Here is a 27,605-nt window from a genome sequence, read left to right on the forward strand (position 1 = left end):
TTCACCCCAGTCGTGTCGTAAGCTCCTCTTCCCATGTTGAAAGCAGATAGGTCCCGAAGGATCATATTAAGGTCTGCGGAGGAAGTCATGGTTAGATGCTGAAAGTAGGATTTTTTGTGGTTGTGTGATATAAATAGGCGAGTGATTTGCGAATGCGCCAATGACAGGGTGAGGAATGAGGTGAGATGGTGAGAGACTTACCAAGTAAACACGACGTCGACGCCAGGATCTTATATAGATTTGGGAAACAAGCAGACAAACGAAGAAGTCCCAATCCAACCACCCGTAAAAATCAATTTTTCTTTTTTATAAAAAAAAAAGATCTAGACAAAAGAACCGGTGCAGGCGATAGATGCAAATGCAGTCCGGATCGGAAAAGTCGGTCCTTTTGTAGAATCACCACTGGGATAAGGCGGGATCCAACAGAATCGTAGGGCAGGAATGTGACGAAATGAGCCCAACAAATGAGAATGGAGTGTCTGATGGGAAAAAGCAAGATGATGGATAGGTCGCAGCTCGTTGCTTTTTATGAGTGGTAGAGATGGAATAAATCAAGGAATAAATCGAATTCTCAAAATGATATGCGCGAGGGTGGCTGCAGCGAATCCATAAAATCGCGATCCGAACCAAGAAAACGGCCAGAAGGGATATGAGGTTTAAGACGGCAAGGGAGCAAAGGAGGAAGTGCTCCGGAACTGGCTCCGGTCGATCCGGACAAAGTTCAAATCGACGTATCGCAAGGGAGAAGGGAGAGGAAAGGAGGGCGGTAGGGGGGTGGATGTGTAGAAAGATGGTTATCAAGTATGTTGAAAAGGAAATAGGAAGGGGGGATTTACGTTGATATAGACGGTTTTTTCTTAGCATTGGATTTTAAATTTAAATTTATCCTTTTTTATCCTTTTTTTAATTAGAAAATCAATAAAGGCCTGAAAATCAAATCAGAAAATAATTAAAATCCAAATATACAATAATTAAAATAAACCCCCAAAAATGTTATATTTTATATATATTATATATTTATCTTTATATTTTTCTATTCGGTTTTTCTTTGTTTAGTACAGCGGCTCTCCCGTCCCTTGGTCCCGGGGAACAGGAACGCGAAATGTTCCCCCCTTTCTTCTCCAACGTTTCTAATCTATACGCTTACCTAGTTAGTCGGTATTAGGCCAAAAATGTTATTTAAATAAAAAACCATACATCAATTTAAAAAAAAGGTACCCTCTGATTCATCACAAGTACATCTGAGATACATCTAACCCATGTCTTCATTACTGTCAAGTCCAAAAGTCCAAAACTCTCCGCTGTTATGTATCAACTAGCCGTAGAAGCTCTCCACTATAAAGCTAGGAACCAAATCTCCGGGCAGCCTTTGTGCATAAGTGGAGCCCAAAAAAAGGGAAAAAACAGCCGCAGGAACGAGAAACGGATCCCTCCGAACAATATATTTTTTCGAATTTTTCTTTTCTCGCGTGGTAGGTCTCCATCGGGGTTGCTAGTTTCCTACAATAGTATTAGACCCAAGAAAAGAAGCAAGATATTCACAACTCTAATAACCAAGGGGGATGACATATGATGCCTAGGTAAGTAATCCCCTAGCCAACCTACCGATCCCAGGTATTTCGGCTATTAATTAAGGCCATCCGTTCTTTCACGCGGTCTCCCGTGCAATAACTCAACCGATTAAGATCAGTCGCAAAATTCGAATCTAGTCTCGGAAGTCTTTGAATCAATCCCCCGTCAATTTGCCTACAATTTACAATTCACAAGACACGGGACAGATCAGAAGCCAATTCAACACATCGCAATTTTGACATCATTCCCGTTGGCTTTGTCTGATTCTCTACGCGCCGATCAAGAAAGGAAAAAAAAAAGGTAAAAAAAAAAAAAAACAGATGATTATCTTTACGATGCTGGGCTCCATCATAGGGGGTGGAGATACGCTAAACAAAAGGAGGGATTACATTACGGAGGCCTGAAAGTAAAATCCCGTCCCGGTTACGTATGAACATTCTTTTCACCTTCTAGCCTTTCCTTTCTTTCCCGGGAAGCTGGGTAAAGACAATAAAGAACCTTGGTGCCCGCAGGTACTCCGTACAATACAGTACAGAACAGAACAAGTTGTAAACATCTAGAAACATTCTAAAATGTCCCCACCCCCATAATCCAGACTTTGTTGACGGAGTAAAAGGGAGGGTCATTAAGGGTATCTGCGTCAGCTTTCATATTTGCCACACTGGAGCCTACACATTTCATCAAATGGCTACATTTACTCCGTACACATTACTCCGTACGAGCTTCCAAGCTTGTGAAAGAGGAGTCGTAGGCGTGTTTCAGCCCCGTGTCCACCCCATGCCAAAAGGAGGAAATTCCTCTCCCGTCGGCACTCAATCTGGGTCTCCCTCGTGGAAATCGGGGGCTGGAAGATCTACGGAGTACCGTACGGTAGATTGCAGCCTACCGTTGAGAGGTTCACGGTTCCCAACGTGACTACGGAGTACACTAGGTCGATCTCACCACTACATCCTAGCACTGTGGCTTGCTCTGTTACACCATTCTCATTATTGAAACAAGACATTCTCTCACGCCTTCCTTTCAGATCCTCCTACCTTTTCACGTGTTTAAGATAGGGGAAATCTACTCTTGTCTTTCTCCCGTACTGGTGATCATCCCCTGTGGACCAACTCTTTCAAAAAAAAAAAAAGAAGAAGAAGTCGTCACAGGCATACCCTAATATGCGTTAATATTTACGTACTCCGTATCCCGCCTAGAATAAAAGAAATAATGTGGGAAAAAAAAAAGCATCGGGAATTGAAGGAAACGAGCTTCCTATACGGAGTAGTGGAACTGGACTGTTATCGTACGGAAACCGTTTCAATTACAGCTAGAACGGCGCTAGAAACGGGAGAAAACCAAGAGTCCCCGTTTTAGTCTCCATCAGCTCCATCAACTCCATCAAGTGCTCCATTCTATCCCATAGTCAACCTTAATGGCCCCAGTTGTCATTTTTTTCCCTCCCCCTTTTTCCTTGTTGGGAATACATCTGAGCCCAACGGATTCAGGATCTTGCATGACCCAATATGGTGGTTCATACGGAGCACGGAGTAGATGTTCTAGATACTCCGTAAACTGAGATAAAGTCTAGAAAGCCTGCATTAGTTCGAAAAACAAGGTTGGGCGATTGCATGAACGGGCTTCCATGGTTTCCGGAATGTCTTAGTCTTCCCGAGACTGGAACCATGGTAGTTCACCATATTTTTGTTTTAGTTTTTGATATCTCAATGTTATTCCTTTGTTTGAATCGGGAAAATCGCAACTACCCGCACCTTGATTGTGGCGTTACGATATAAGAGAGAAAAAAAAACGGTCGCGGATCACCATTCGCATTGACTTTGGGATTTGCCTTGCAGCGCATCGAAAGGAAGCCAGGGGGTTCCCGGTCCGGATGCATCGAGCCCCAGCCGAGTTCTTTGTTCATCTGACAGGCAATGTGGATGTGTCAACGCTCCTAAAATTGAGATATCGGCGACTTTGTTTTCATTTTTGGAACTTGCTTTTTTTTATTCTCTGGGTGTGCTCTGTGGCGGAGTACTGATTTGTCTCTTAGCAATCTATATGTCACTAGGAACAGGGGAATGGCGCACTAAGACTCCGCGGATGTAAAGCCGGGCGATCTTAGTTCACTTTTCCGATTCCCTCAAAACAAGGCTCCATATATGGAAAATTCTGGAAGCACTATGTGCTCCATAGTAGATGGTTGCAACGGGCTATGCTTGGGTGTCCACAGTAGGTATTCCGTCTGTACTCCGCCAGTTAAAGTCATTTTAGGGCCAAATTGGGTTGAATAGAAGGAAATAGAAGGAATAGTAGAAAACAAATTAGAGTCAACCCAGTTGGAATTAGAACCACTTTCCCCGTCCCGAGACAAACGCTTTTTCAGCCGCCTCACTTCTTACGTAGCTTCTCCTTTTTATTTGGAAATCATTTCGGTACGATGTACGGAGTACACTCCACCAAGGTCCGGACTTCCTAATTGACTCCCGAGACATGGCGGCAGCTCACAGCCGAACAAAGAAGGTGGGAAAAAAAAGTGGACTGGACTTTTAGACCTCTCTGGACTGTCTGGACTGTCTGGACTCTCTGGATGAGTGACAGGCCCAAATCCACACCATGACCCGATTACCTGATTAACTCGCAGGAAACGAAATTGACGATCGACAGCTCCACGGCTCCAGCACCAGTCTGCCGGGTTCGATCGTCCCCTTTCTTTTTTGTTCTGCCGGGTCAACCCCTGACTTCGGGTACCTATTTTAGTTGTCACGACATGATGCATGAAAGGGGAGATTGTGACTGATCGAACCATACAAATACAAAAAAATCGAGTATGACCCACGTCAATATGGGTCGGCTTTTCGTCGGGGGATCCGCGGCCACTTGATGCGTGAGCGGATAATGTACCCCGAGATACTCCTGCACGGTAATCACATCCTTGGGGACCGACGTACGGAGTACATCGTACATACCTAGTGCATCACACTTTCTGCACTTTGTACATGCGGATATGCGGACATGTACAGCTGTATGACACGCTGCTGAGCCAAAAAAAAAAAAGAAAAATTAAGCAAAAGTACATTCCCATTCTGCAGCGTCGATCGCTGCGATGCAACCTTGGCCCTTGGACGCCATCACTGATGATCTGATGTGATGATGTCTGATCCTCCAGATAACAATGCAATGATTGATACTAGTTGGGACTCGGGCACGCCTCCCAATTCGCTAGTACATTGACTTCGCTAATTGCAATGCGCTTGTTATCTGAGCCCGCTAGCCTGCAGATCATCAGAGCCACTAGGACCACAATTGAGACTTCGATCCTCCCCGAGGGCGATCGCCTTCGATCGCGTCAATCACCCATTTTTCCGTGTCTTGCATACAACATACAATCAGACTAACCTTGGGGATCGGGGAAGAGCCTTCCCCCCGAAGCTATCAAATCCGACAACCTGGATGTGTCACATTTCACTCCTGATCCAGGTTACATTTCAGCTTTATTTTTAATTTTTTAATTTCATTTCGATTGTTTGGAATATGGGGTACACGATCCACAACAAAGTAACCCAAGCTGGCGTTGGTATGCAGGGACTGTGTCCTCGGGTCTCTATTTTCCCCCTACCTACTGCTGTTGCAGAACTCACGTCCCAGGAATGATAAATGATGCATTGCATAGATGCATTGCATTGAAATGAGGCGCAAAATATGACCAAGTACCTGGAACCACAGTCTTGCCGATTCCCAATCACCGGGTTCGACAATCCAGGGCTGAGAACTGACCCATCGGAGACTACCTGTCAACCCAGCCACATAAGATACCCTTCCCCAGTGGCAAGTGTCAAAAGGACGGGGCGAAATATGTCACCTGTTCATTCAATTTGGATTAGGATTTGGATTTGGAATATTTGGAATATTTTGATTGAGTATGTACGGGGTGTACAATGTAGATGAACCTTAGTTAATTAGAAGACATTCATCAATATTATATGTCGTAATTCAACCATGTTCAGCTCGCCAACCCCTCCATTGATCCCCAAGGTAGGTACTATTGTCATTGCCAATGACAAAGGAAGGGAAAAAAATAAACAAAGCTCGCCACCGCGCATGAGAAATCAGCTCCGCGAACATGCACAGTGATATGCCATTTCAAACTGCAAGTGAATCCCAAGTTAGTAAATCAAAGTATACAAAAATAACAACCTATAACCGAAACCTACACCTACACCTCCACGAGAGGTCGAGGATACGGTCACGGTCAATAGTCCTCAATATTAAGACAACATACCTGTTCATTGGTCTGACAAACTAAAACCCGGGGCCCCTTACTGGAACCCTTGGAGATATCCTTGACCGTCTCCTCATCCCCAGGCCCCTTGTCATTAGCCACATCATCGATTGCCAAACCTAGACACTGGCATTTATTGACCAAAGTTCGTCTCAGCAAGGCGCTCTTCTCACCGATCCCACCGGCGAAGACTACACCGTCTAGTTCACCATTCAGTTTAACGTAGTAGCTGCCGATGTAGCCCTGGATGCGGTCGACGAATATGTCGAATGCAAGTTTATGTGCTTTGCTTGGTGGGTTCTCCACCGCGATCTGGGAAAAGTCGGTTGTTCCTGTGAGGGCTTTCCAACCCGATTGTTTGTTGAGGATATCCTCCGCCTGGAAGGTGTTGGATTTGGTTAGTATTTTCCTGTTATCTTTTTTTTGGAATTTACTCTCTGCATTGGGCATTCATACTGTGCTGATGTGCATTTCAGACGTGCTGCCTGGGCTTAATTTGCCTGCTTCGTTGGTATAGTGGAAGACCAATCTAGACCACTCAGTATCAGTTCGCCATAGCTGCATTGTCAGGGAAATCCAGTGGGTTTCAACTCACGATGGATCAATACTTCCACTACGTGTTGCACCGGGTAATCCTGCCAATGGAGTGAGGCCCATTCTAGCCCCCGTATTAGCACGACTCCCAACTAGAGATAGATTAGGATGTAGTATAAACTGCATCCCGTGACTCACGATGTATCCACCGACTTCCCGTCCTTGATCGCACAGATCGATGCCCCGCTCCCGATATGCAAGACGACGAGATTCGTTTTCTCGATCGGTTTGTTCAAAAATTGTGCTACAGACCGCAGGATGAACGAGTAGCTGATCCCGTGGAATCCATACTTGCGCAAACCATTCGCCTTGGCGATTTCCTGGTTGATTGGGTATGTACGTACAGCTTCGGGGATTGTCTGATGGAAAGCAGAGTCGAAGAAGGTGATACTTCTAACTTTGGGGAGCTCTACTTTGCACAGGCGAACAATCTCCAGCGCGGAGAAATTGTGGCTTTTGGTCGGGTGGGGTTAGCGGGAGGTATATAATCGACCCAGGTGTGGATATGCTTTGGGGCATTTAAAAACGCGGGATGGATGAGCTTACAGAGGTGCAAGATCTTCCAACCCTTTCAAGCGATCAAGTGTCTCGTCATTGATTTCGACTGCGTCGCGGTAGTCTCCTCCGTGGACGACTCGGTGGCAGATGTATTCTAGATCGTCGACGCTGGCGACTTCGGAAAGATCGGGATCGCTGAAACAGCGCTGCAGGAGGTACTTGAATGCATCTTGGGGGGTGCTGAGTTTTTCTTTGACTTCCTCTTTGTGCTTTTTGTCTCCTTGTTGGTACTTGAGTGTAGGTGGGGGTGCGGTGATTCCAGAGATCGACGCATCTGCGATGGTTCTTGGTGGGTTCTCGAAAGTATAGAAGGTGATTTTGACGGAGGACGAACCCGCGTTAACAGCAAGGATTGATTTGGGCATTTTGAGGTTGTTACGGCAAATTGAGTAAATGCCTTTGAAGATCCGAATGGACTATTTAAAAGCTGAACTCATGTTAACTAGTCGTGGTGATGTCAGGATGTGGAATGACGTCGCCAACACGGAGAACAAGGCGGACTTGTTTGATGACACCCATTTATTTACTTGTCGTCTCTTCCAATTTCAATTGTCACTTTCAATCTTCGTTCCATCTTTTTGCTTGTTCTACTTGAACTGGTTTTTAATGTTCTTTTGCTCCTGCTAAACCACCAAAGAACCTACAATATCAAATTCACCATGCCTCCGGAAATCATAAGCGAGCCAAATCCACAAGCACTGCCATCGCATCTCCCAGACTATATTGAGAAATTGACCGTGAAGTTGGATCATAAAAACCTAGATGAAAAGACCTGTGATGCCTTGCTCAAGTTCCGTCGAGCGGCTTGTTACATTGCGGCAGGTAAGCGCGATTATGTGCTAGTGCTATATATATATATATACCAACAGCGCGACTAACTTAAACGCTAGCCATGATATTTCTGCAAGAAAATACTCTTTTGAAGTCGGAACTCACATTTCAACATGTTAAGCCTCGACTGCTTGGTGAGTAGCGTCCCAAAAATATTCAATTTGCTCATTATGACTGATGCCATACCCTCAGGCCACTGGGGAACATGCCCGGGCCTAGTTTTGGTCTACTCTCACTTGAACTACCTGATCCGGACAATGAACCTGGACATGCTGTATGTTGTCGGTCCAGGTCATGGCGCGCCGGCAATACTAGCCGCGCTATGGCTAGAGGGCTCTTTGGAGAGATTTTATCCCCAGTATTCACGAGACAGCAAAGGCCTGCACAATTTGATCTCGACCTTCAGCACAACAGCTGGCTTTCCCAGGTCAGTACCTTGCCTGCTATTTGGTTCTTTGGCTAACAGTTATGGGCAGCCACATCAACGCCGAGACACCTGGTGCTATCCATGAAGGTGGAGAGCTAGGATACGCTCTAGCAGTGTCCTTTGGTGCTGTCATGGACAACCCCGATCTGATAGTTCCTTGTATTGTCGGTGATGGAGAGGCTGAAAGCGGTCCCACTGCTACGTTCGTCGACTATTTCCCCCTTTGCACTGTACAACGCTAATAGCGGACAGGTCCTGGCATGCAATCAAGTATATCGATCCAAAGGAGTCCGGTGCAGTTTTGCCAATTCTGCATTTGAATGGATTCAAGATCAGCGAGCGCACTATCTTTGGATGCATGGACCACAAAGAGCTTCTGGCCCTCTTCAGTGGGTACGGGTACCAGGTTCGCTTTGTCGAGGATATCAGTGATATTGATGCGGATTTGCACTTCTCGATGGTCTGGGCCATCCAGGAGATCCATAAGATCCAGCAGGCTGCCCGTTCTGGGAAGCCGATTATGAAACCGAGGTGGCCGTTGCTGATTCTGCGTACTTCCAAGGGTTGGTCGGGGCCCAAGCAGCTTCGTGGCAAGTTTATTGAGGGCTCGTACCATTCGCACCAGGTACCATTGCCTCAAGCAAAGACCGACAAGGAAGAACTAGATCTGCTGCAGGAGTGGCTTTCTAGTTATAAGCCAGAAGAGCTGTTCACTTCCAACGGTGATGTAATTGACGAGATCAAGTCTGTGATTCCTACAGAAGACAAAAAGAAGCTTGGTCAGCGCATTGAAGTCTACAACAGTTATACGCCACCGAATTTACCGGATTGGAATCCCTTCTGCACGGAGAAAGGCTCCAACGCAAGCGCCATGAAAGTGATTGGCAACTTTATCAATCAGGTATTCAAGGACAACCCAAGTGCCGTGCGACTGTTCTCGCCGGACGAGCTGGAAAGCAACAAACTTGATGGGGTGTTCGAAGGCACGAACCGCAATTTCCAATGGGACGAGTTCGCCAACGCCCGCGGCGGCCGTGTAATCGAAGTCCTTAGCGAACATATGTGTCAAGGATTTATGCAGGGTTATACCTTGACCGGCCGCATCGGTATTTTCCCGTCCTATGAGAGCTTCCTCGGCATCATTCATACTATGATGGTGCAGTATGCCAAGTTCATCAAGATGGTCAGCTTCCTTTTTCCCTTCCTAATATCAATTCCATGCTCACCAAATACTCTATGTAGGCTCTGGAAACAAATTGGCACTCCGGCGTCAGTAGTATGAACTACATCGAATCGAGCACCTGGACGCGCCAGGAGCACAATGGCTTCTCGCATCAGAACCCATCCTTTATCGGCTCTGTGTTAAAACTGAAGCCCACTGCAGCTCGTGTGTACTTGCCACCGGATGCGAACACATTCCTGACAACCGTGCACCACTGTTTGAAGTCAAAGAACTACATCAACCTGATGGTGGGTTCCAAACAGCCGACTCCAGTGTATCTGACTCCCAAAGAGGCCGAAAACCACTGTCGTGCAGGGGCATCGATCTGGAAGTTCTGCAGCACGGACGATGGAGTTAAACCAGATGTTGTGTTAGTCGGTATTGGTGTTGAGCTGATGTTCGAAGTAATTGCTGCTGCAGCACTTCTACGTAAGCTCATACCAGAGCTGCGTGTTTGCGTTGTGAACGTGACGGACTTGATGATTCTTGAGAACGAGGGTGTGCATCCGCATGCCCTGTCCACTGAGGCATTTGATACTCTGTTCACTCCCGATAAGCCTATTCACTTCAATTACCACGGCTACCCAACCGAGCTGCAGGGCCTACTCTTTGGACGTCCGCGTCTTGATCGTGTCACCGTCGGGGGCTACATCGAAGAGGGTAGCACCACCACGCCTTTCGATATGATGCTTGTCAACCGTGTCTCGCGTTTCCATGTCGCTCAGCAGGCTATTCGTGGTGCTTCCAAGGTAAATGAGAAGATCCGGGTTTATCAGCAAGAGCTGAATGCTCAGCTTGAGGGGAGTATCGTCAACACGAGGAAGTACATTGTGGAAAACCGCGACGGTGAGGACCCTATCCTATTTGCATTTTGGTATGCAATACTGACTTTCGCTTCTAGATCCTAAGGGCATTTATGACACGCCGCAATTCCACAACTTCCACACACCGGCCGAGTCATTCTGGAATATTGAGTAGTTCTACTTAGAGTAATCCATGTCCTTCTAGATTAATCAATTATGAAATGTTACCAAGAAATGAAAGCTAGCCGTTTCTTCTTTGTCCTTCTCTTCTGCCTATACAGATAGAACATGTTTGCCTATATCATGACACGAAGCACCTATGCTCTAATCCGGGAACAAAGTAAGCGAGCACATCGCCAAGGTTGGGAGCTGCCTAGCATCTGTGAGATTTGTCTTGTGTTATGTCAATATGGGTGCCTGGCTGGCTGGAAGGTACCATGGGAGTGAACCTCGATGTTACTGCATGAGGATGGGGGGATGTGTATATATCGCTATAGGCAGCAGTGTGATCTCTTAGACTTGACCAAGACGAGTGGTTCATCGATATCATCTCTCGTATACCCAACGCGAGCCCTGTGCTCCCGCATATTCATACAGTAGACATAGCCCCCACGTTTATAAGATACTGCCTGTGGTCGCATAGCCCCGGTCTCGGCCGCCAAATATCCTTTGGGCGGAGGGTCTAATCAGATTGGTGACATGTGTATGGGTTATTTTCCAAGGTTGATATGGGTGGTCTCACTCAGCACAGCGCGGCCGGAATACCTCCGCAGTGTTGATATCCCGCCCGCCAAGGCGAGGCTTAATCTCCGTTTGGTCATGACAGCTGAGAGATACCTTTATTCTGTTGGATAGTTGACTGGACCTTTGAGAATCAGTCTCGATGGAATTGTTATTTGGCCATATGGAGTGTGAATGTGCTGCTTTTTGGAGTCGAATAATGACTCTGGAGGAATTCGGCTGTTAGAACTCCACTGTTGTTGCGATTGGCTAGAAGTGAAGATCGGCGATCCTCTTACCTTTCGTAGCATAAGCTGAGACTATACGAAGTATGAGTTCATCGGGGCCATTCCTTTTGTTGTTGAACGTTTAGCCATGGACGTTGCCAACCGTCGATTATTTTAAGGATTGTTGTTTGGGCTAATATGAGGAGATAACTTAAGATTCAAATCAAGTACAAATAAACAGTAGAAACGTGTGGATCCTTTTTTTTTTTTTTTTTCGTAAATTGTTTTCTCCCTCCGTCAGACACGTACTTCCGCCGCCATCCGAAACCGTGGACCTAGATTGTCATCCGATATCCCGAAACCAGGGCCAGGGTCAGGGCTAGACTTCATCTTTGAATGAGATTCCCATTGTCTTGAAGCGGTGTGCTAACTGATTCTTGGATATTGAGCCGCAGCCTATCGCAGTATAGAGTACTCCGTACGGGAGTCCATGCTTTCATGCTGGAAGCCGGAGACATAAAACCCGCGATCCCCCAAACCCGGTTGCCGTGACTCATTTGACCTTTTAGAAACATTTGAAGTCTTCTGTTTGGTCTGGCAACGGTTTTACCGGAGATAAATACCCAAGTAGAATCCTTAAGGGCTGAAAGTAAACTTGGCGATATCCACGCTAAACCCGAAAGGGATGATCTTGCGAGGTAAGTTGTAGTTCGGCCCGATTCTCTATCAGATCTCGTCGTATTTTTTTTTTATTTTTGACTTGGCTTTGATGTCATGGTCCCGGTGGTCCATAGGGTGAATAAAGTACAATGCTCATGCAATCTAACAGGCGAGGGATACCCCCACTGTGGAGGTTGTCTGCCCGATTGTGCGGCAGGTTCTTACCATAGGGACATGCATTTTCGCTTTCTATACCAACCGGAGCCGGCCCGTTTATCAACCCGCTCTAAACGCTGGACACTGGACACTGGAAGCTGGATACTGGATGCTGGATGCTGGACGCTGGACAAGCTTGAATGTCGGGATTGGTTGCGCCGATGCGGGTCTGATACTCCCCGGTAGATTATTTGAATGGTAGACGTGCATTAAGGGACCGTGGCTTTGGCCTTGAAAGGTCTTTCCCGATGGTGGGGGCTAGTGGGCTCAGCCATGCTTACTCTTATTTATACTCAAGTTTCCCGCATGAATATTGAAGCCTGATTCTTGCTATCTTCTGGGTATCTTTTCGATTTTGGACAAACAAGGTAGTTGTCTATAAATCTCTCTTCTAGTCGCCTGGAGAGTCTCTATCCATCTTCCAATATATCCAAATACTACGGATTTACTGCTAGCTTTACTTTTTTCCCGCCAATTTCTCCAATAGTGATTGTCTTGAGGCCATTCATCTTCCTTCGCCATGGACGACAGGATACAACTGCAATACGGCTGCCCTGCCTATATTGAAGGCGTTGGCACCTCATATGGATATATCCCATCGCTGGGAGCAGGCATTGCCTACTGCGCACTCTTTGGTCTCTCAATGATCCTCCACACAGTCCAATTCACCTGGAAGCGACAATGGTGGGCAAGCGTGTTTAGTGTCGGATGTTTGGGTAAGGCCTGTGACACTTGAAACCCTAACTCCCCCCAAGACTAACAACAACAACAACAACAGTCGAAGTAATCGGCTGGGCCGGTCGTACCTGGTCAGCCAAATGTCCATACAACGGAACTGCATTCCTAATGCAAATCTCCACTCTCATTATCGGTAAGCTACCTTCTTACCCTTGACCATCCATACCAAATCTAACATTCCATAGCCCCAACTTTCTTCACAGCAGGAATCTACATCCTCCTAGGCCGCTTCATCCAACTCCTCGGCCCAGAATCCTCCTTCATAAAGCCAAGCCTATACCTCTGGATCTTCTGCACCTGCGACATAATCTCACTCGTCGTCCAAGCCATCGGCGGCGGCATGGCTTCCGGAGAAGCCGACAAGATCGGCGGCGACACCGCAACTGGCACGCACATCATGGTCGCTGGTATCGTCTTCCAGCTCTTCTCGATTACCATCTTCGTCGTCTGCGCGGTCGACTTCATCCGCCGCACTATGCGCAAACGTCTGCTGCAGTCCGTGAACGGCTCGGTCATCCCCCTGTTTGCCGCCATGATACTTTCCATTGTCTGTATCTATATTCGGAGTATCTATCGTACGATCGAGTTGGTGCAAGGGTGGGATGGTTATCTCATTACTCACGAGTCGTACTTCATTGCGCTTGATGGGGCTATGATGGTTGTTTCGGTGGCTGTGTTTAATGTGCTGCATCCTGGATGGATGTTGCCCAGTGGGAAGTCTGATTCGTTCAAAATGGAGTCCACTTCGGTTGATCGATCGGACAAGTATCGGGGCCCGCCTACTCACTGGTAATTGCTTTGATCATTGTGCTTGTTCCTTGGTTGGTTCCTGTTTCATGTTTTGGGATCGGTCTTGCTCTTCTATACCTGTCATGTTTTACTTATGATTGCCCCAGCAAATACTAGATACTTAATAGGCGTGGTGATTGTTATACAGCGATTCAACTCGACTTAAGATTTACGATTAATGTCAATTCCAAAGTATTTTGAAGATATCAGGTTAACCAAAGACAGAAGAATAATCAATGAACATTTGAACATTCCAAGTAAGAAAGAGCAATACTTGGCGGTTGGAAAAAAGTGTAAAAAGAAACGGAAATTTTAGATAACGAAAAAAGTTCCCACGGCCGATCAGCAGAAGGTATATATCGTACTTGCAAGAAAACCAGCGGAGACATTACAATCAAGCGCACCATAAGAAATAGGATACTGGATATGAGGGTATCACTGTATCTACCTCTCACGCACCCAGGGGAGCTGAAACGAAAATAAACCTGGGGCACATCCCCCATGCTGTCGTTATCACGTATAATATCATACACCATCAACGGCTTCGATCCAGCCGAAGGTTGCTCCTGCGATCAGCGTCGCAAATGCCCAGACTGCTCCCCAAGTGGCGGCACCTTCAATAGAGACATCACTGATTGTGCCGGCCACTTGAACAATCGTGTTGAGCAGGACTCCAAGCGCAAGAATAATGGACCGAGAAACCAAAACTCTTGTCTTGGTGGTCAATTTGCCCCAAGTGTTGCGACAAATGGACGCAGCCAAATATTCACCCTCACAGCAGCTTGCAGACCCAGCGGGAGTGGTCGAATAGCCAGTGGAGCTGACAAATAAAAAGTCACGCGCGGCCCAACCAGCAGGAATCAGCGTCAGGAAGAGGACAGGCAAGCCGGCGGGACCAGCGTGCGCCGCGCTGATATCCGGGAGACCCTCGAAGTGGATGACCAGCTGTGTAGGAAGCCAAGTCGCATAGCTGGCGTACAGTACAACGCTGAAAATTGAGGTTGCCAGGAGCGTCGTGAAGATAGTGGTGGTCTTGTCCTGTAGAATGTTTCGATTGGCAACTGCATCAGCAGGCGTCTGCGAGAGGTTGTGGACGGACGAGGGCCGGCGCAGGAGGGCGAAGGGAAGTGCCGTTGAGACGATCGTGACCCCATATGCTATCAGTGCAGAAGTCGGGCGGATACCGTAGAAGAACGACAAGAGAGAGTATGTTGGCAGGTGGGTCAGGAATAAGAACGATGCCACATCACGGCCTGATCGCAACCAAAAGGTTAGTTTCTATACATAGCTGTAGGAACCTCGTGTCCGGACGCAAGGGACCACGTGTAGGGCAATTGATTCTTACCATCAAATCCTAGAACCCAGGCTAATCCGACCTCTACAGCCCTCCAGGCTATCAAGCCCCCCACTTCCCACCATTCTTCGAGGTGTTTGCTGATAGGCCCGAGGTCACCCACCGTCAAGGTGGATGTGAGTGTGAACAGAACAGAGCTCACAATGAGACTGCTGAAAACAACAAGGATGAAACGGGCTGGAGATGGGATGCACGCCAACCGAGAGGTCTGTGCAGTGGCCGTCATCGCGAGCTCGCGCGCGGGTCGCGTGCTGTCGCTCCACGACACAGTTCGCTTCTTAGGTGTCCTAGTTGGCATTTTGAAGCTTCCAAATTTGAAGATCGAAGTGACTGCAATGCAGAGTTTAGAGCAAAAATCACTGGCAATTGCTTTCGCTCAGTTGAAGCTTGGGAGAGAAAAAGAGAAGGCGGGAATGTTTGGTTAGCGGTGAGCATACGATGATGTCACTATTGCTTTTTCCAAGGACTCGGCGACTTGACGTCTACCTGTGTGCTCCGTACTAACGGAGTACGGAGTACCACATACATAATATATTTCCAATTACAGTGGGCACTCTTATCCATGAATGTAGTTATGACATACTATACAAAATAATTAATCTTCATCTTCACCTTCCCGTTCTGCCACAGCAAATTCAACTGTTCCACTCTCTCGTCCACGGTTGTCCCGTACAACAACGCGATACTTGCCACTGTCCCAGAGATCTTTGATAGTCAATTCGCGAGTACGACCAAGACTCTCAATGTCTCCAATGCGCTGCAATGTGCCGTCCAAGTGCTTGTCGAAGTTCTCTATAGCGCAGATTTCTTGGAAGGCGCGCTGCATAGGTACTGAATCGGCACGCACCATGGCTCGTGAATCAATAGTGAAGATGTTTTCATGATCGTAAGATTGGATAAAGTCAGCACGGGTCATGATCTCGCGCGCTTCGTGGAGCGGAATCTGTGGCAGGATGTGGCCTTGCTCTTCATGGTAGTTTGACTCCATCTCTTTCTCCTTGTCTACCAGCGCTTTCGCCAGAACCATAGCGGCAGACTATGTTGTGGTATAAATTAGCTTGAGTTGCATTGAAGGAACACGAACCAGGAGATCATATACTGTGTACTTACGGCGTACTTCTGCTGGTCCATCACATCATCATCCATCTCCATTCCGAGGATCCAGCACTTGTTTAGGAACCAGGTTTTCTCGGCTTGACATATCTCATTGCAGGTCCTCGAGATATCCTGAGACTTGGCCACGCGGTTCAAGAAGGATAGTCGTCCACCAACTTTGTCATAGACTTGCTCGAGGACCGCAGATGTAAGTGTCTCGTTGTGGAATTGCTGGCGATATTTCTTCAAAGCACTCATCGCCTTGTCCTTGGGCAGATCTGTCACAGGAATGACCTCCATGCGGGTTGCATAACGCTTCAAGCGCTCGTATACCCAATAGTCATCGCTGTTAAGGACTTGAGAGCAACAAAGTTAGCTTATGAAAAGAAGGGAAATGCCTGTCCGAGTCTTACTTGTTGTAACGAGACCACTAGCAGCCCATTGCTCGGCACGCTGCTGGATCATCTCAAGCAAATCCTGTCCGTCGTGGTCGTCTCGAACTAAATGGGTACTGTTGATGATCAGAATAAGAGGAGTTGATCCATTCTTCCTTCTGGTGAGAGCCACTTTCTCTAGCTTGTTGAAGGCGCGCTCGATGTCCAAGAGGGCTGTGGTGTCTCTTGGTCCACGGATACTGAAAAGGCTGCCGACATAGCTGGGTGTTATTAGCGGTATGCTCTTATCGTGATGACAAATATAAGCTTACTCCTCGTGGAACTCGAAGTCCAAAGCTTTACCCAGTCGGATTCGGAAGATTTCGAGATCAGCATGCGCTTCGAACAAGGCACAGCTGTTTCCATTAATCTTGCGCATGGCTTCCAAAAGCATCGAAGTCTTGCCCGTGCCCTTCTCACCAATCATTAGATAGTAGTGGCCACTTTGCTTCCCGGCTACAATATCGTCGATTTTAGGTTGCTCGTTGCGAACAACCCAATGTTCCTCATGGCGGTACTTGTGCTTTCCAGAAACAACACCCGCAACCTCGAGGGCAGGATCACCTGGGTTGAATGCATTGTCCATCTTGTCCAAGATCAAATACTTGTAGTACTGGTGATACCAGTATCCCGCCGCGCTTGGGGCAAATTAGCCTCAGTAACGCATGATTTGAATGATATAGGTAAATCTTACCCTAGAATACCAATTGATGCCGCCGTGGTCGCCGCAGATTCAAGCATCTTGAGAATCGTAGATTTGAAGTTGGGTTCTGAATCGCCGTTACGGCCTTGACCCCTGCCCTTTCCCTCATCCGAATCATTCTGATCGGTGGGGTCCGGGGTCATTTGACCAGTATTCTGGGGGTTTGAGTTGAACCGCTTGGGTGTAAGCATCACAACGCGGCTGTTAATCCTGAGAGGCCTTGGCAGGCCCTGTTGGGCATAGTACCTCGCCGGCTGTGCGAGTCGGCTCCATAGCATCGTGATTTGACTTCTTGGCGTTTGTATGCCGGGATGCCAAGTCCTTCAGTAGAAGGTGGGTAATAGAGAGTGAGAATGTATATCTTCGTCAAAGATAATCAGAGCCCCAAACAGTCTGTATAGGGCCTGTATCGATATAAAACACAAAGGTTTAAGGAGTGTACTGCTAGAATTCTAGACTTGGAGATGGTTCACGCAAAGCCACACCTCCAGGGAATGACGCGTCACTGGTGAAAGAGAGACTCTAGGAAATTGGTCGGATGAGAGGGACTGGATATCAAAAGGGAAATAAAGAAACAAAAGATACAAAAGAAGTAAATGAAAGACTAGAAGAAACAAGGGAGTCCAAAAAAAAAAGAAGATTGTGGCTAAGTTGTGGTGGTGGCCTCAGCCTCGATGAACCAGGGATGCAGAAGGCTTGGCGATCGAATTAGGAATATACATGGATCTTCCATCCTATTAGTTACGGGGAGCGAGTTATTATCGGCAGTTCGACTCTCCACTTTGTCTAGGGTATTTTATTATTAAATATACAGGTGATTTTTTTCTATTGGTTTTCTCAAGGTCCGTGTGGAAGACAGTGGATCCATGAAAAAAAATGGGTTACAATATATGAGAGGTAAACAAACAAGCCATCTACAGCATATACCGTAGCATTTTCGTTGTATAGCAAAACCAAGTAGACTATAACCGGTATATAGGGATATTAGGGATATGCTAAAAAAAAGGGGCCCATTCAATTCCTATTTTAATCTACCAGTAGAGCTGGATAATTACGTACATATGTACCTATGTAGTTTACTGCCAGGCAAAGATACCCAAGAAACCATGTCTGTCGTGGTCGCTGCTCTCAACTCGGTATGGCTATATAAAGGTCACTTTCCTTTTGTTCTTAATGCATGTATTCAAACCTGGCATTGCTATGGTGGAAGGCTATCAGTCCCTAGCTCCAACAAAGCTGGCGAGGACAAAGCGAATATAGATATTGTAAGGGTTTTGAGCAATTAAAATTCATGAAAAGGCTCTTTAGGGGTAGGTATGATGTAGAATAACTAAATATCTTAGCATGTTATGGATTTTAGCTTTTTTTCTGGCGACTTGCCACCCCTGGTCTATATTTTTGTCATATATATATCCAAACCGACAGGGCCCCTAAGCGACATCACTATTTGGAAGAAAGTTTCTCGACGACATATAGGAATAGGCGTTAGCGTTCATATACAATTAATGCTGTACTGTCTACATCTCTACATTGGAGATGTACTCTTTTTGTAATCAAGTGCATACATAGTATAAATAGCGTCAGCTCCGTTAGCTTCTATATAGGAATCCAGCCGTCTTTACCATATACATTTTTATCTTCCTCTAGCCATTGATATGGACCAACTAAAGACAAATCTTGCCAATAAAAATAGGTTATCACCAAAGAAATAAAATGCCACGGTGTACACAATCGCTAATGCACGTTGACGCACATTCGAAAAAAACATTGATACCTGAGGCACCAAGGCAGCATATTTGTAGATCTATGAATTTTGATATCAACAATCAATGAAAATTATATATAGATAGAACTACATGAGAAGTATAGTATTTCCAATCTATATACAACCACTCCGAACTAATTACACCATCTTTCTCCAAAAATCACAGTCAAATTGCAGACATTGTGGAGAATAATGTCCCTCTCCGCGCCCTTCCCCGATCCCACCGCCCGAGCACTTCCGAGGGTATGCCGCATCCGAGAAATTTTCTCTCCGGTTTCCCAGTTTCACTCCTATCCATTCATCCTTGCCTTATTTTCAACTTCCTGGGGTACGGGGTTTTTGTTTCTTGCTCAATTGCCCTTGTTCTCTTTGTATACTATACTAAAATTTCTACCTGGCGAATCCCCGCAGGTCCTCAATCTTTTCTTTTCCCGTCCCATTTTCCCGAACTTTTGTCTCTCGCCCGCGTGACGGTTGTGAGATAAGGGTTTACTGTTATTACTTCGTCGAAGCTCTCTTCATAACCGACTCGACATAATGGCACAGACCAATGGGGAGTTGGAGCACTCGAAAGGTGTGTGTTGGCCCTGGAACCTCCATTTTGGGCAAGGTCCATTGGAATACACTATGGGTTCTGGGTAAAACAAGATGCAAGGCATACGAGCTAACGGAGGAACAGAGGCTCCCCAAGCTTCCCAAGAGATTGTCAATGACAATGCTCCTGAGGGCACAGAGGAGGACAACGCCGGTGGTATGTTGGATAATTGGACGCAGAACTGTATAGCGGCGTTCTAATTTGACTATAGGTCTTTTCCAGATCTCCGTGAAGCTCCCCCATGCGCCGCATAAGATCCAAGTGATGGTGGGTTTGATGTTTCGAAAGGCCACGAAGAGGGAAAAAAAATTTATCTGACCTGTTTGTTTTTCTAGGTCTCCAGCCAAGAACAGGTTCAGGATGTCCGCCAGTCTATTGTCGAACTACCGGGAACCTTCCAATACACTTGCTTCCACCTCGAGTTCAACGGCAAGCGCATCAACGATTTTGTCGAGCTGTCTGAGGTCCCGGACCTCGAGGCCGACTCCGAGATCGTCCTGGTCGAGGATCCCTACACCGAGAAGGAGGCCCGCATGCATGTTGTGCGCATCAGGGAGCTAATTGGTGCTTCTGGTGACCGCGTTGACAACCTTCATGGTATCTCCGCCGGCCTGTCCCTGCACGATACTATTACGGCAGACGCTCTCAAGACCAGCGAGTCGGAGAAGGAACACTCCCTCTCCAAATATGACCTGACTGGAGTTTCACCACTGCAGACTATCCTGCCCACTGCACAGGCTCCTCTGCCCAAGACAGTGAAGTCCATCTCATTGTCTGCATGGAACCCTGTTCCGTACAACCTCCGCCAGAAGGGTCACTTGCTTTACCTTGTGGTTGCTACTAACGAAGGTGAACAATTCCAGATCACTGCTCATGTGTCTGGGTTCTTCGTGAACAAGTGCTCGAGCATCAGATTTGACCCATTCCCGAAGCCAACACACCCCAAGAAGGGCAGCGCCCACTCCCTCCTCACTCTCATCTCTCAACTCTCGCCCTCGTTCAACGACTCCTTCGAGGCTCTGCAGGAGTACAACAATGAGAAGGATCTTTTGACCACTTTCCCCTTCCAGAACGCTATTCCCAACAGCCCATGGCTCATTGCCCCCAGCACTTCGAGCTTGAATGCCCACCAGCCCGATATCACCCGTTCGCAGGAGAACTACCTGATCTCTGGTGTTGATAACGCTGAGACTCTGCGTGACTGGAACGAGGAGTTCCAGACCACCCGCGAGCTGCCCCGCGAGACCGTTCAGGATCGCGTGTTCCGGGAACGCTTGACCTCCAAGCTGTTCGCTGATTACAACGAGGCCGCCGCTCGCGGTGCAGTCCTGGTTGCCCGGGGTGAGGTTGCTCCTCTGAACCCCACTGAGGCGCGGGACGCCCAGATCTTTGTCTACAACAACATCTTCTACTCTTTCGGTGCCGATGGCGTTGGGACTTTCACCTCCGAGGGTGGCGACGAAGCCGCACGTGTGGCCGTGGGTAAGGACGTCCTTGGTATTAAGGCTGTTAACCAGCTTGATATCGAGGGTCTGTTCACCCCTGGAACCGTGGTGGTTGACTACCTGGGTAAGCGTATTGTTGGCCAGAGTATTGTTCCTGGTATCTTCAAGCAGCGCGAGCCCGGTGAGCACCAGATTGACTACGGTGGTGTTGAGGGCAAGGAGGTTGTGGCCACCCACGCCGACTTTGTTCCAGTCTTCGAGAAGCTCTCGAAGGCGCTGCGTGTTAAGCAGCACCCTGTCTGGGACAAGGAGAACCAGCGCCACGACCTGGAAGGCAGCGTCGAGACCAAAGGACTTTTGGGTACTGACGGCCGCAAGTACGTCCTGGATCTCTACCGTGTGGCTCCTCTGGATGCCGAGTGGCAGGAAGAGGATGGCAGCGATGTTTACCCCCACCGCATGTCTGTTCTCCGACTTGAGTTGGTCGAGTCCTACTGGCGCCACAAGATGAGCCAGTACGTGAAGGCCGAGGTGGAGAGCCGTAAGGCTGCTAGCGCCGAGGCTCCCAAGGAGGGCAAGACCGAGGAGGAGACCGCGGATCAGGAGCGTGTTGACATCTCTGGGTTCAACCTTGCTCTCAACCCCGATGTTTTCAGCGGCCAGGTGCCCCAGACTGAGGAGGAGAAGGAGCAATGGGCAAAGGATGAGCAGGAAGTCCGGGATGCCTGTGATCACCTGCGATCCAAGGTCATCCCCGACCTGCTCAAGGACTTGCACGACGGCGACGTTGGCTTCCCCATGGACGGTCAATCCCTGACCCAGCTGCTGCACAAGCGTGGTATTAACCTCCGTTACCTCGGAAAGTTGGCCCAACAGTCCACCGAGAAGGGACCTCGCCTGCAGGCCCTGTCCATCCTCCTGGTTCAGGAAATGATTACTCGTGCCTTCAAGCACGTTGCCAACCGCTACCTGAACAATGTTCCTGCCCCCTTTGTCGCCCCTTGCCTTTCTCACTTGCTGAACTGTCTCCTCGGCTCGGATGTTAACGCTACTCCTAAGGCTGAGATTGACGAATCTCTGCGTGCGATCTTCCCCGAGGGCGACTTCTCCTTTGAGAGTGTTACTCCCGAGTCCCTCAGGGCCGAGCTTGAGAAGCAGGTCACCATCCGCTTCCGCTTCTCCCTTGAGAAGGACTGGACCAACTCTCTGAGACACTTGCAGCTTCTGCGCGACATCTCCATCAAGTTGGGTCTCCAGCTCGGTTCCCGTGACTTCGCCTTCACCAAGGCTCAGGTCAAGGAGCAGGTTGTTGTTCCTGTCAACAACGGCCCTACTCACGAGGAGCCCAAGAAGAAGGGCAAGAAGAAGGGCGGCGACAACAAGTCCCCTACTCGCGCCGCCCCGGCGCCCGCTAAGCCCGCTGTTACTTTCACTGCTGATGACATCCTGAATGTCGTTCCTTTGGTCCGTGATGCCTCTCCCCGCAGCGCATTGGCAGAGGAAGCCCTGGAGGCCGGTCGTATCTCTCTCATGCAGAACCAGAAGCAGTTGGGCCAGGAGCTCATCCTCGAGTCTCTGTCTCTGCACGAGCAGATCTACGGTATTCTGCACCCTGAGGTCGCCAAGCTCTACCACCAGCTTTCCATGCTGTACTACCAGACTGATGAGAAGGAGGCTGCTGTGGAATTGGCCCGCAAGGCTGTCATCGTCACTGAGCGCACTATGGGTGTCGATTCGGCCGACACTATTCTGAGCTACCTCAACCTGAGTCTGTTTGAGCATGCCTCTGGTAACACCAAGACCGCCTTGGTTTACATCAAGCACGCCATGGATGTTTGGAAGATCATCTACGGTCCTAACCACCCCGACTCCATCACCACGATGAACAACGCCGCCGTGATGCTGCAACACCTCAAGCAGTACAACGACTCCCGCAAGTGGTTTGAGGCATCTCTCTCCATCTGCGAGGACCTGTTTGGCAAGGATTCCATCAACACTGCCACCATTCTCTTCCAGCTCGCCCAGGCTCTCGCTTTGGACCAGGACTCCAAGGCTGCCGTCGGCAAGATGCGCGAGGCATACAACATCTTCCTCGCCCAGCTTGGACCCGAAGACCGCAACACCAAGGAGGCCGAGAACTGGCTCGAGCAGCTCACTCAGAACGCTGTCTCTATCGCCAAGCACGCCAAGGACATCCAGGCTCGTCGTCTGCGCCGAAACCCTCTGAACCCTCGCGTGTCTTCCATGGGCACCCGTGTTCAGCCCCAGGTTGGCCAGTCTGCGCCCGAGATCACTGCCCCTGCCGATCCCTCAGGCCTCGACTCTCGCAGCATCGACGAGCTTCTGAAGTTCATCGAAGGTAGCGACGCCAGCTCTTCGCGCTCTAAGCAGAAGAAGCGTGCCGCCACCAGCAACCCCAAGCTTCGCGGCTCCAAGCAGTCCAACAAGGCATAAATAATTTTTTTTAGCCGGCCAATTTAGACTGCATTAATTGGTTCCCGTTCTTATTTTCTTGGTTATTACATTGTGTTAATATCTATATCCATTGTCATTTTGGGGATCGGTGGGCAGGCTTTATGAGCGAAAAGAACTGTTGTATTTTAGATCTCTCTCCTCTCTCCCTTTTTTTTAACACATTTTTGGTTTCATCTGCTAGGTTGGATTGTCTCTCGGGTCGTGCATGGAAAGGACTCGGTTGTCTCATATGGGGTCATATTCGGTGCATTATGCGGATCTGTTGATTGGGTCATTTTCTCTTTCTGAGTAGATTCCGTTACGTTACTATGCAAATAGTTGAAGTTGAATAGACGGATACCTTTAATGAACTTGACTGTACGGAGTATACATCAATGTACTGGGGAGACTAAGATCGCCATAATAGGCAATATGTGGTGGCTCGCTTTACCGCATTAGTCAATGTTTGTTTTCTTTGTTTGCCGGGCATCCAATGCTGTCATTCATTTTCCACTTAACGCGCCCTTTAATTCTTCGGCATATCTTATTTACATTGGATTATTGCTACATTATTGGCAATATTTGGTTGAGTGCCATCATTGTTCCTATCATGCATCGTTGAAGGGTTTGTTAGTACGGCGAGGTTGGTACAGTGCGACCCCAATGACCAAGAAAAGAACTTGTGACAATGCTGATTCTTCTGACAGTTGTATGCTATTAGCAGATATTATTAGTCCTTTCGTTTCAAATGGAGGACGGCCAAGCCACCGCAAAATGGGCAAACCGTGTCCTGCGCCCCTTGACCTCCATCTGCCGTCGAATCGCAAAGCACAAAGAAACGCAGTCGATGATCGCGACCGAGTCGAAACCACAAGAAACTGCAGAGGGCAGTGATGTGCCTGATTTGGAAACCGACCACAAACTAGAAAGCCGGAAAAACTGCTCAGGTTCAGATGCGGATCCAGATGAAAACGACCCAGCTTGGATTCCAGGGAAAAAGCCCGAGCGACGTCGACCCAGACACAAGTATTCGTCCAAAGCAGAGGAGACTGGAGGCAAAAGACGCAGCAGGCTATCAATACACAGCCCGGAAGCCCCACGCACCCTGCCTGGTGCGATTGAGGTCGCGACACCACTCATCACTGGGAGGAGATGGGAGATGCCCCCGAGTGCACAGTCAAAACGCCCGGAAGGCCAAGCCAGCTCCAATGCCCAACCATCACAGCCGCAAGTCTTCCGTGATCGATATTCGCTTCACAAGAGCCCTTGGCAAGAAGTTCTCGACCAGTCTGGTGATCCGGGCTTCGCCGACATAGCACACAACCTCGATCGCGTCTTCCAAAATTTCCTCTGTAACACTGTGGTATCCAAGCAGGAAGGGAAGCCCGTATCTGAAAGCAACAGGCGCGGTGCGCGATCCTTGCTGTTTATGGTGGCGCGAAGTCTACCTGAATTTATTGCGAGCGAGCAGGAAGCACAGGACGAGTTGGACGGGGACGGGGACGAAGATATGTGCGATGCATATTTTACAGAATTGGAAGCATTTTATGCGCCTTGTGGGACAGGTTGGAAGCCACTCCGCGAGGCTGTCCGCGCACAGGGTATCTACTTGGTTTCTACCCTGATACAGAATCATTGGATAACAGATTCGATTGCCTGCGCGCTGATTGAGAAATGTCATTCCTTTGCGCCCGAAGAAAGTAACTCATTGCTCTCTACATTGCTTTCTACACGCAAAAATTACCCTTACCCCCAGGCTTTAAGGCCGGCGGTTGACAATGACCCTTCGGATCCGATCCGATTGTTACGCAAATATGCTCATCATGGTGTTGCCAGTCGCTCTTATATTTTCGACGAGCTTGCAAAGCTTCTCTTGCGAGGAGTGCTATCTCCAGAATGGATGGGAACCAAGTTATGGACTAGCTGGATGACGCGAGCAACGATATCCCTTTCGAAAGAGGATGAAGACTGTCCCGCAGCTACACGGTTGATTGAAGCTGTGATTCTCTCAGCTAGTGATGTCCGCCCTGTCACTGCTGCTCAGAGTCCTGCCCCAAAATTCCCCGTGAAGGGAAAGACTGCTCGTGCTCGTGCGACCAGGGCTGCTTCCACCACAACGTGGGAAATCTCAAATCTTGCGCGGCCTTGTCCCTTACAGGTGGAGGACGCATTGAGCAATCACGTCATAAGCCTCATGGCAGCGCTCTGCGGCATGCATATTTCACGGTCTCGTGCCTCCAATGACAGTGATTGTGCGGATGGAACGAAGGCTAGCTATATTACAAGCTATCTCCACATTGCTCTGCAGCGAGAACTGGATTCAGATTCCGTCTCGCAGCGGGCTAACCACACTCCTCATCAATTGTTACGCCGTGGCTGCATCTTGTTGGCCACCAGCCTTGTAAAGTGCAACGACAAACTTTTATTGGATGATGACCACTACGTGATGGCGTCAACAGCCAGTGTTGACGAATGCGCGGAGATTATAGTATCTCACCCAGACATGATTAGAGAGTTAGCGTTGTTTGTGCAACAAGCGTTTCGCGGCCTCAAAAAAAGTGCAGAAGATGAAACTGAACATACTAGCGGCGAAATACGTGGCATGGTTTCGCAACTTGTCCAATTAGCCGATACACCAGCCTTATCTGCCTTTCTTGGGCGAGTGGCTGCAGAAGCCGCCATGGAGTTTGCAGAAGCTACAGGAGATCCCGATGACCACATGTGGGCCGTCGACGTTCAAGAGGCGGCCGTAACAAAACAGCGTCAGGAAGAGACTGCCCGAAGGTCTCTAGAAGAAGCCGAGGAGTCTAGCCAGAGTACGGGCCTGTTTCAGTGGGAAGATAGCATAGGCGAGTGGGTGGCATCTACGCCGGCGACCAAAGGAAAGCCCATCCTAGTGGAAAAGGCCCGAAGACCCATGCGCATGCTATCAAGCCCAGTCCCCTGCAATGATTCCTCTACAGACACGGACAGCAGCTCACCTGGGCCTGATCAATTCCGAGACACTGTCTCAAGTTTGACTTCATCTCCTCCGCTGATGGCGACCAAGCGAACTTTCGAGGACGCCGAGGTTTCATCCATACGGCCTAGAAAACGCCAACGACCCACCCCCGTGGTTGTAGTTGACAAGGGTGGGAACAACCCCGAAATACACTCTCCTACCCCGGCTAAATACAATTCTACTGTGGAGCCAGACACTCGCCGAGGCATCCTGCGAGAGCGCAGCACCAATCTGACTAGACGGACGACCTCCGCAACACAACAGGCACGGAAAGTTGAAGTTGTGATCATCAATCACAAAGAAAGCAGCCCATGCCAGCCTATTGCTCGGCCAACTTTGGAGCGTGCTGCAAAGCAGGTCCATCGCACAGTAGAGAGGCGAAGGTCTACGCGCCCTTCGGTTTCAACCATGTGTCATAATATTGAGCCGCCAATACCCCGACAAACAGCCATTCCATGTTACCAGGATGACGATAGTGATGATGAGCTCAGCTTTTTCTGAGCGGGGCCCGGGCTGTCTTGGCTGGTCCTACTTGAGACCGGTGACAGTTTGCCTGCGCGGGCAGAGTGTCGGATATCCCCCAGAGTCTCCTGCTTCATCTATGGCTCTGGGGTGTCTATCACTTCTTACATCTCAAAGGAATGCTTTGGCTGTCTACATGGCCGAGCTTGACCGACTGTTTACAAGATCTCGATTCATTTCATTTGGAGGGAACGGTGGATATGAATGAGCGGTCCGCTTTTTTTTTGGGAAATCGGTGTTTAGAATTTTTGATTTGATACCCATGGCCTTGGATTGGTGTTTTTTTTTTGCTGTTGATACGTTTGTTCAGGATCTCTATAATCGTTTTTATTTGTTTTCTCAACTTTGGGCTAGCCTTTGGACCTCGCCATGCCAATGGAAAGACCTCAAAATTGGAGATTCACCTGAGACAAATTATAAGCACACTTTATCTGGCACGTAAGATAAAACAAATTGTACACCGACGAAACTCCGGCGCCAACACGGAATGGCCTTGGATGATATTGACCTGCAGCACGCAATTAGGATATAAGATATCGGATTACACGGAGCATTCCGTGCAGACAGTATGTTCCCGTTTCAGTTTGCCAAACTACTACAGATCATAGGACCAATGGCA

The 27,605-nt window shown here is 48.4% G+C and overlaps 7 protein-coding genes across 7 annotated transcripts; 4 read left to right on the forward strand and 3 right to left on the reverse strand.

Annotated features, from left to right (window-relative positions):
- Positions 1-5,660: 5,660 nt before the first annotated feature.
- On the reverse strand, positions 5,661-7,350 carry N7455_002214 (uncharacterized protein; the record flags this gene model as incomplete). The annotated part of the gene is made up of 6 exons (XM_065604239.1): positions 5,661-5,699; positions 5,834-6,211; positions 6,290-6,362; positions 6,429-6,491; positions 6,566-6,880; positions 6,974-7,350. The coding sequence occupies 6 exons, from the start codon at positions 7,348-7,350 to the stop codon at positions 5,661-5,663; spliced, it is 1,245 nt and encodes a 414-aa protein (XP_065462730.1).
- A 294-nt stretch (positions 7,351-7,644) lies between these two features.
- Positions 7,645-10,443, forward strand: N7455_002215 (putative phosphoketolase; the record flags this gene model as incomplete). Its single annotated transcript, XM_040951330.2, has 7 exons — positions 7,645-7,807; positions 7,876-7,950; positions 8,009-8,243; positions 8,293-8,445; positions 8,496-9,426; positions 9,486-10,311; positions 10,367-10,443. The coding sequence occupies 7 exons, from the start codon at positions 7,645-7,647 to the stop codon at positions 10,441-10,443; spliced, it is 2,460 nt and encodes an 819-aa protein (XP_040817712.2).
- A 2,168-nt stretch (positions 10,444-12,611) lies between these two features.
- On the forward strand, positions 12,612-13,622 carry N7455_002216 (RTA1 domain-containing protein; the record flags this gene model as incomplete). Its single annotated transcript, XM_040951816.2, has 3 exons — positions 12,612-12,807; positions 12,870-12,962; positions 13,015-13,622. 3 exons carry the CDS (start codon positions 12,612-12,614, stop codon positions 13,620-13,622), a joined length of 897 nt encoding a protein of 298 aa, XP_040818614.1.
- A 521-nt stretch (positions 13,623-14,143) lies between these two features.
- Positions 14,144-15,270, reverse strand: N7455_002217 (uncharacterized protein; the record flags this gene model as incomplete). The annotated part of the gene is made up of 2 exons (XM_040951678.2): positions 14,144-14,871; positions 14,964-15,270. 2 exons carry the CDS (start codon positions 15,268-15,270, stop codon positions 14,144-14,146), a joined length of 1,035 nt encoding a protein of 344 aa, XP_040818452.2.
- A 297-nt stretch (positions 15,271-15,567) lies between these two features.
- Positions 15,568-17,482, reverse strand: N7455_002218 (ATP-binding protein; the record flags this gene model as incomplete). Its single annotated transcript, XM_040951139.2, has 5 exons — positions 15,568-16,008; positions 16,083-16,423; positions 16,481-16,722; positions 16,774-17,139; positions 17,196-17,482. 5 exons carry the CDS (start codon positions 17,480-17,482, stop codon positions 15,568-15,570), a joined length of 1,677 nt encoding a protein of 558 aa, XP_040817813.1.
- A 1,793-nt stretch (positions 17,483-19,275) lies between these two features.
- N7455_002219 (translation initiation factor 3 subunit CLU1) lies at positions 19,276-23,680 on the forward strand. The gene is made up of 4 exons (XM_040951185.2): positions 19,276-19,543; positions 19,649-19,720; positions 19,776-19,831; positions 19,900-23,680. The coding sequence occupies exons 1-4, from the start codon at positions 19,507-19,509 to the stop codon at positions 23,461-23,463; spliced, it is 3,729 nt and encodes a 1,242-aa protein (XP_040817522.1). The 5' UTR covers positions 19,276-19,506; the 3' UTR covers positions 23,464-23,680.
- A 531-nt stretch (positions 23,681-24,211) lies between these two features.
- On the forward strand, positions 24,212-26,965 carry N7455_002220 (uncharacterized protein; the record flags this gene model as incomplete). The annotated part of the gene is made up of 1 exon (XM_040951069.2): positions 24,212-26,965. The coding sequence occupies one exon, from the start codon at positions 24,212-24,214 to the stop codon at positions 26,963-26,965; it is 2,754 nt and encodes a 917-aa protein (XP_040817666.2).
- Between the last annotated feature and the right edge of the window lie 640 nt (positions 26,966-27,605).

This window comes from Penicillium solitum (genome assembly GCF_028829755.1).
Source record: "Penicillium solitum strain IBT 25940 chromosome Unknown utg000001l_segment0_segment0, whole genome shotgun sequence".
NCBI classification, from domain to species: Eukaryota; Fungi; Ascomycota; class Eurotiomycetes; order Eurotiales; family Aspergillaceae; genus Penicillium; species Penicillium solitum.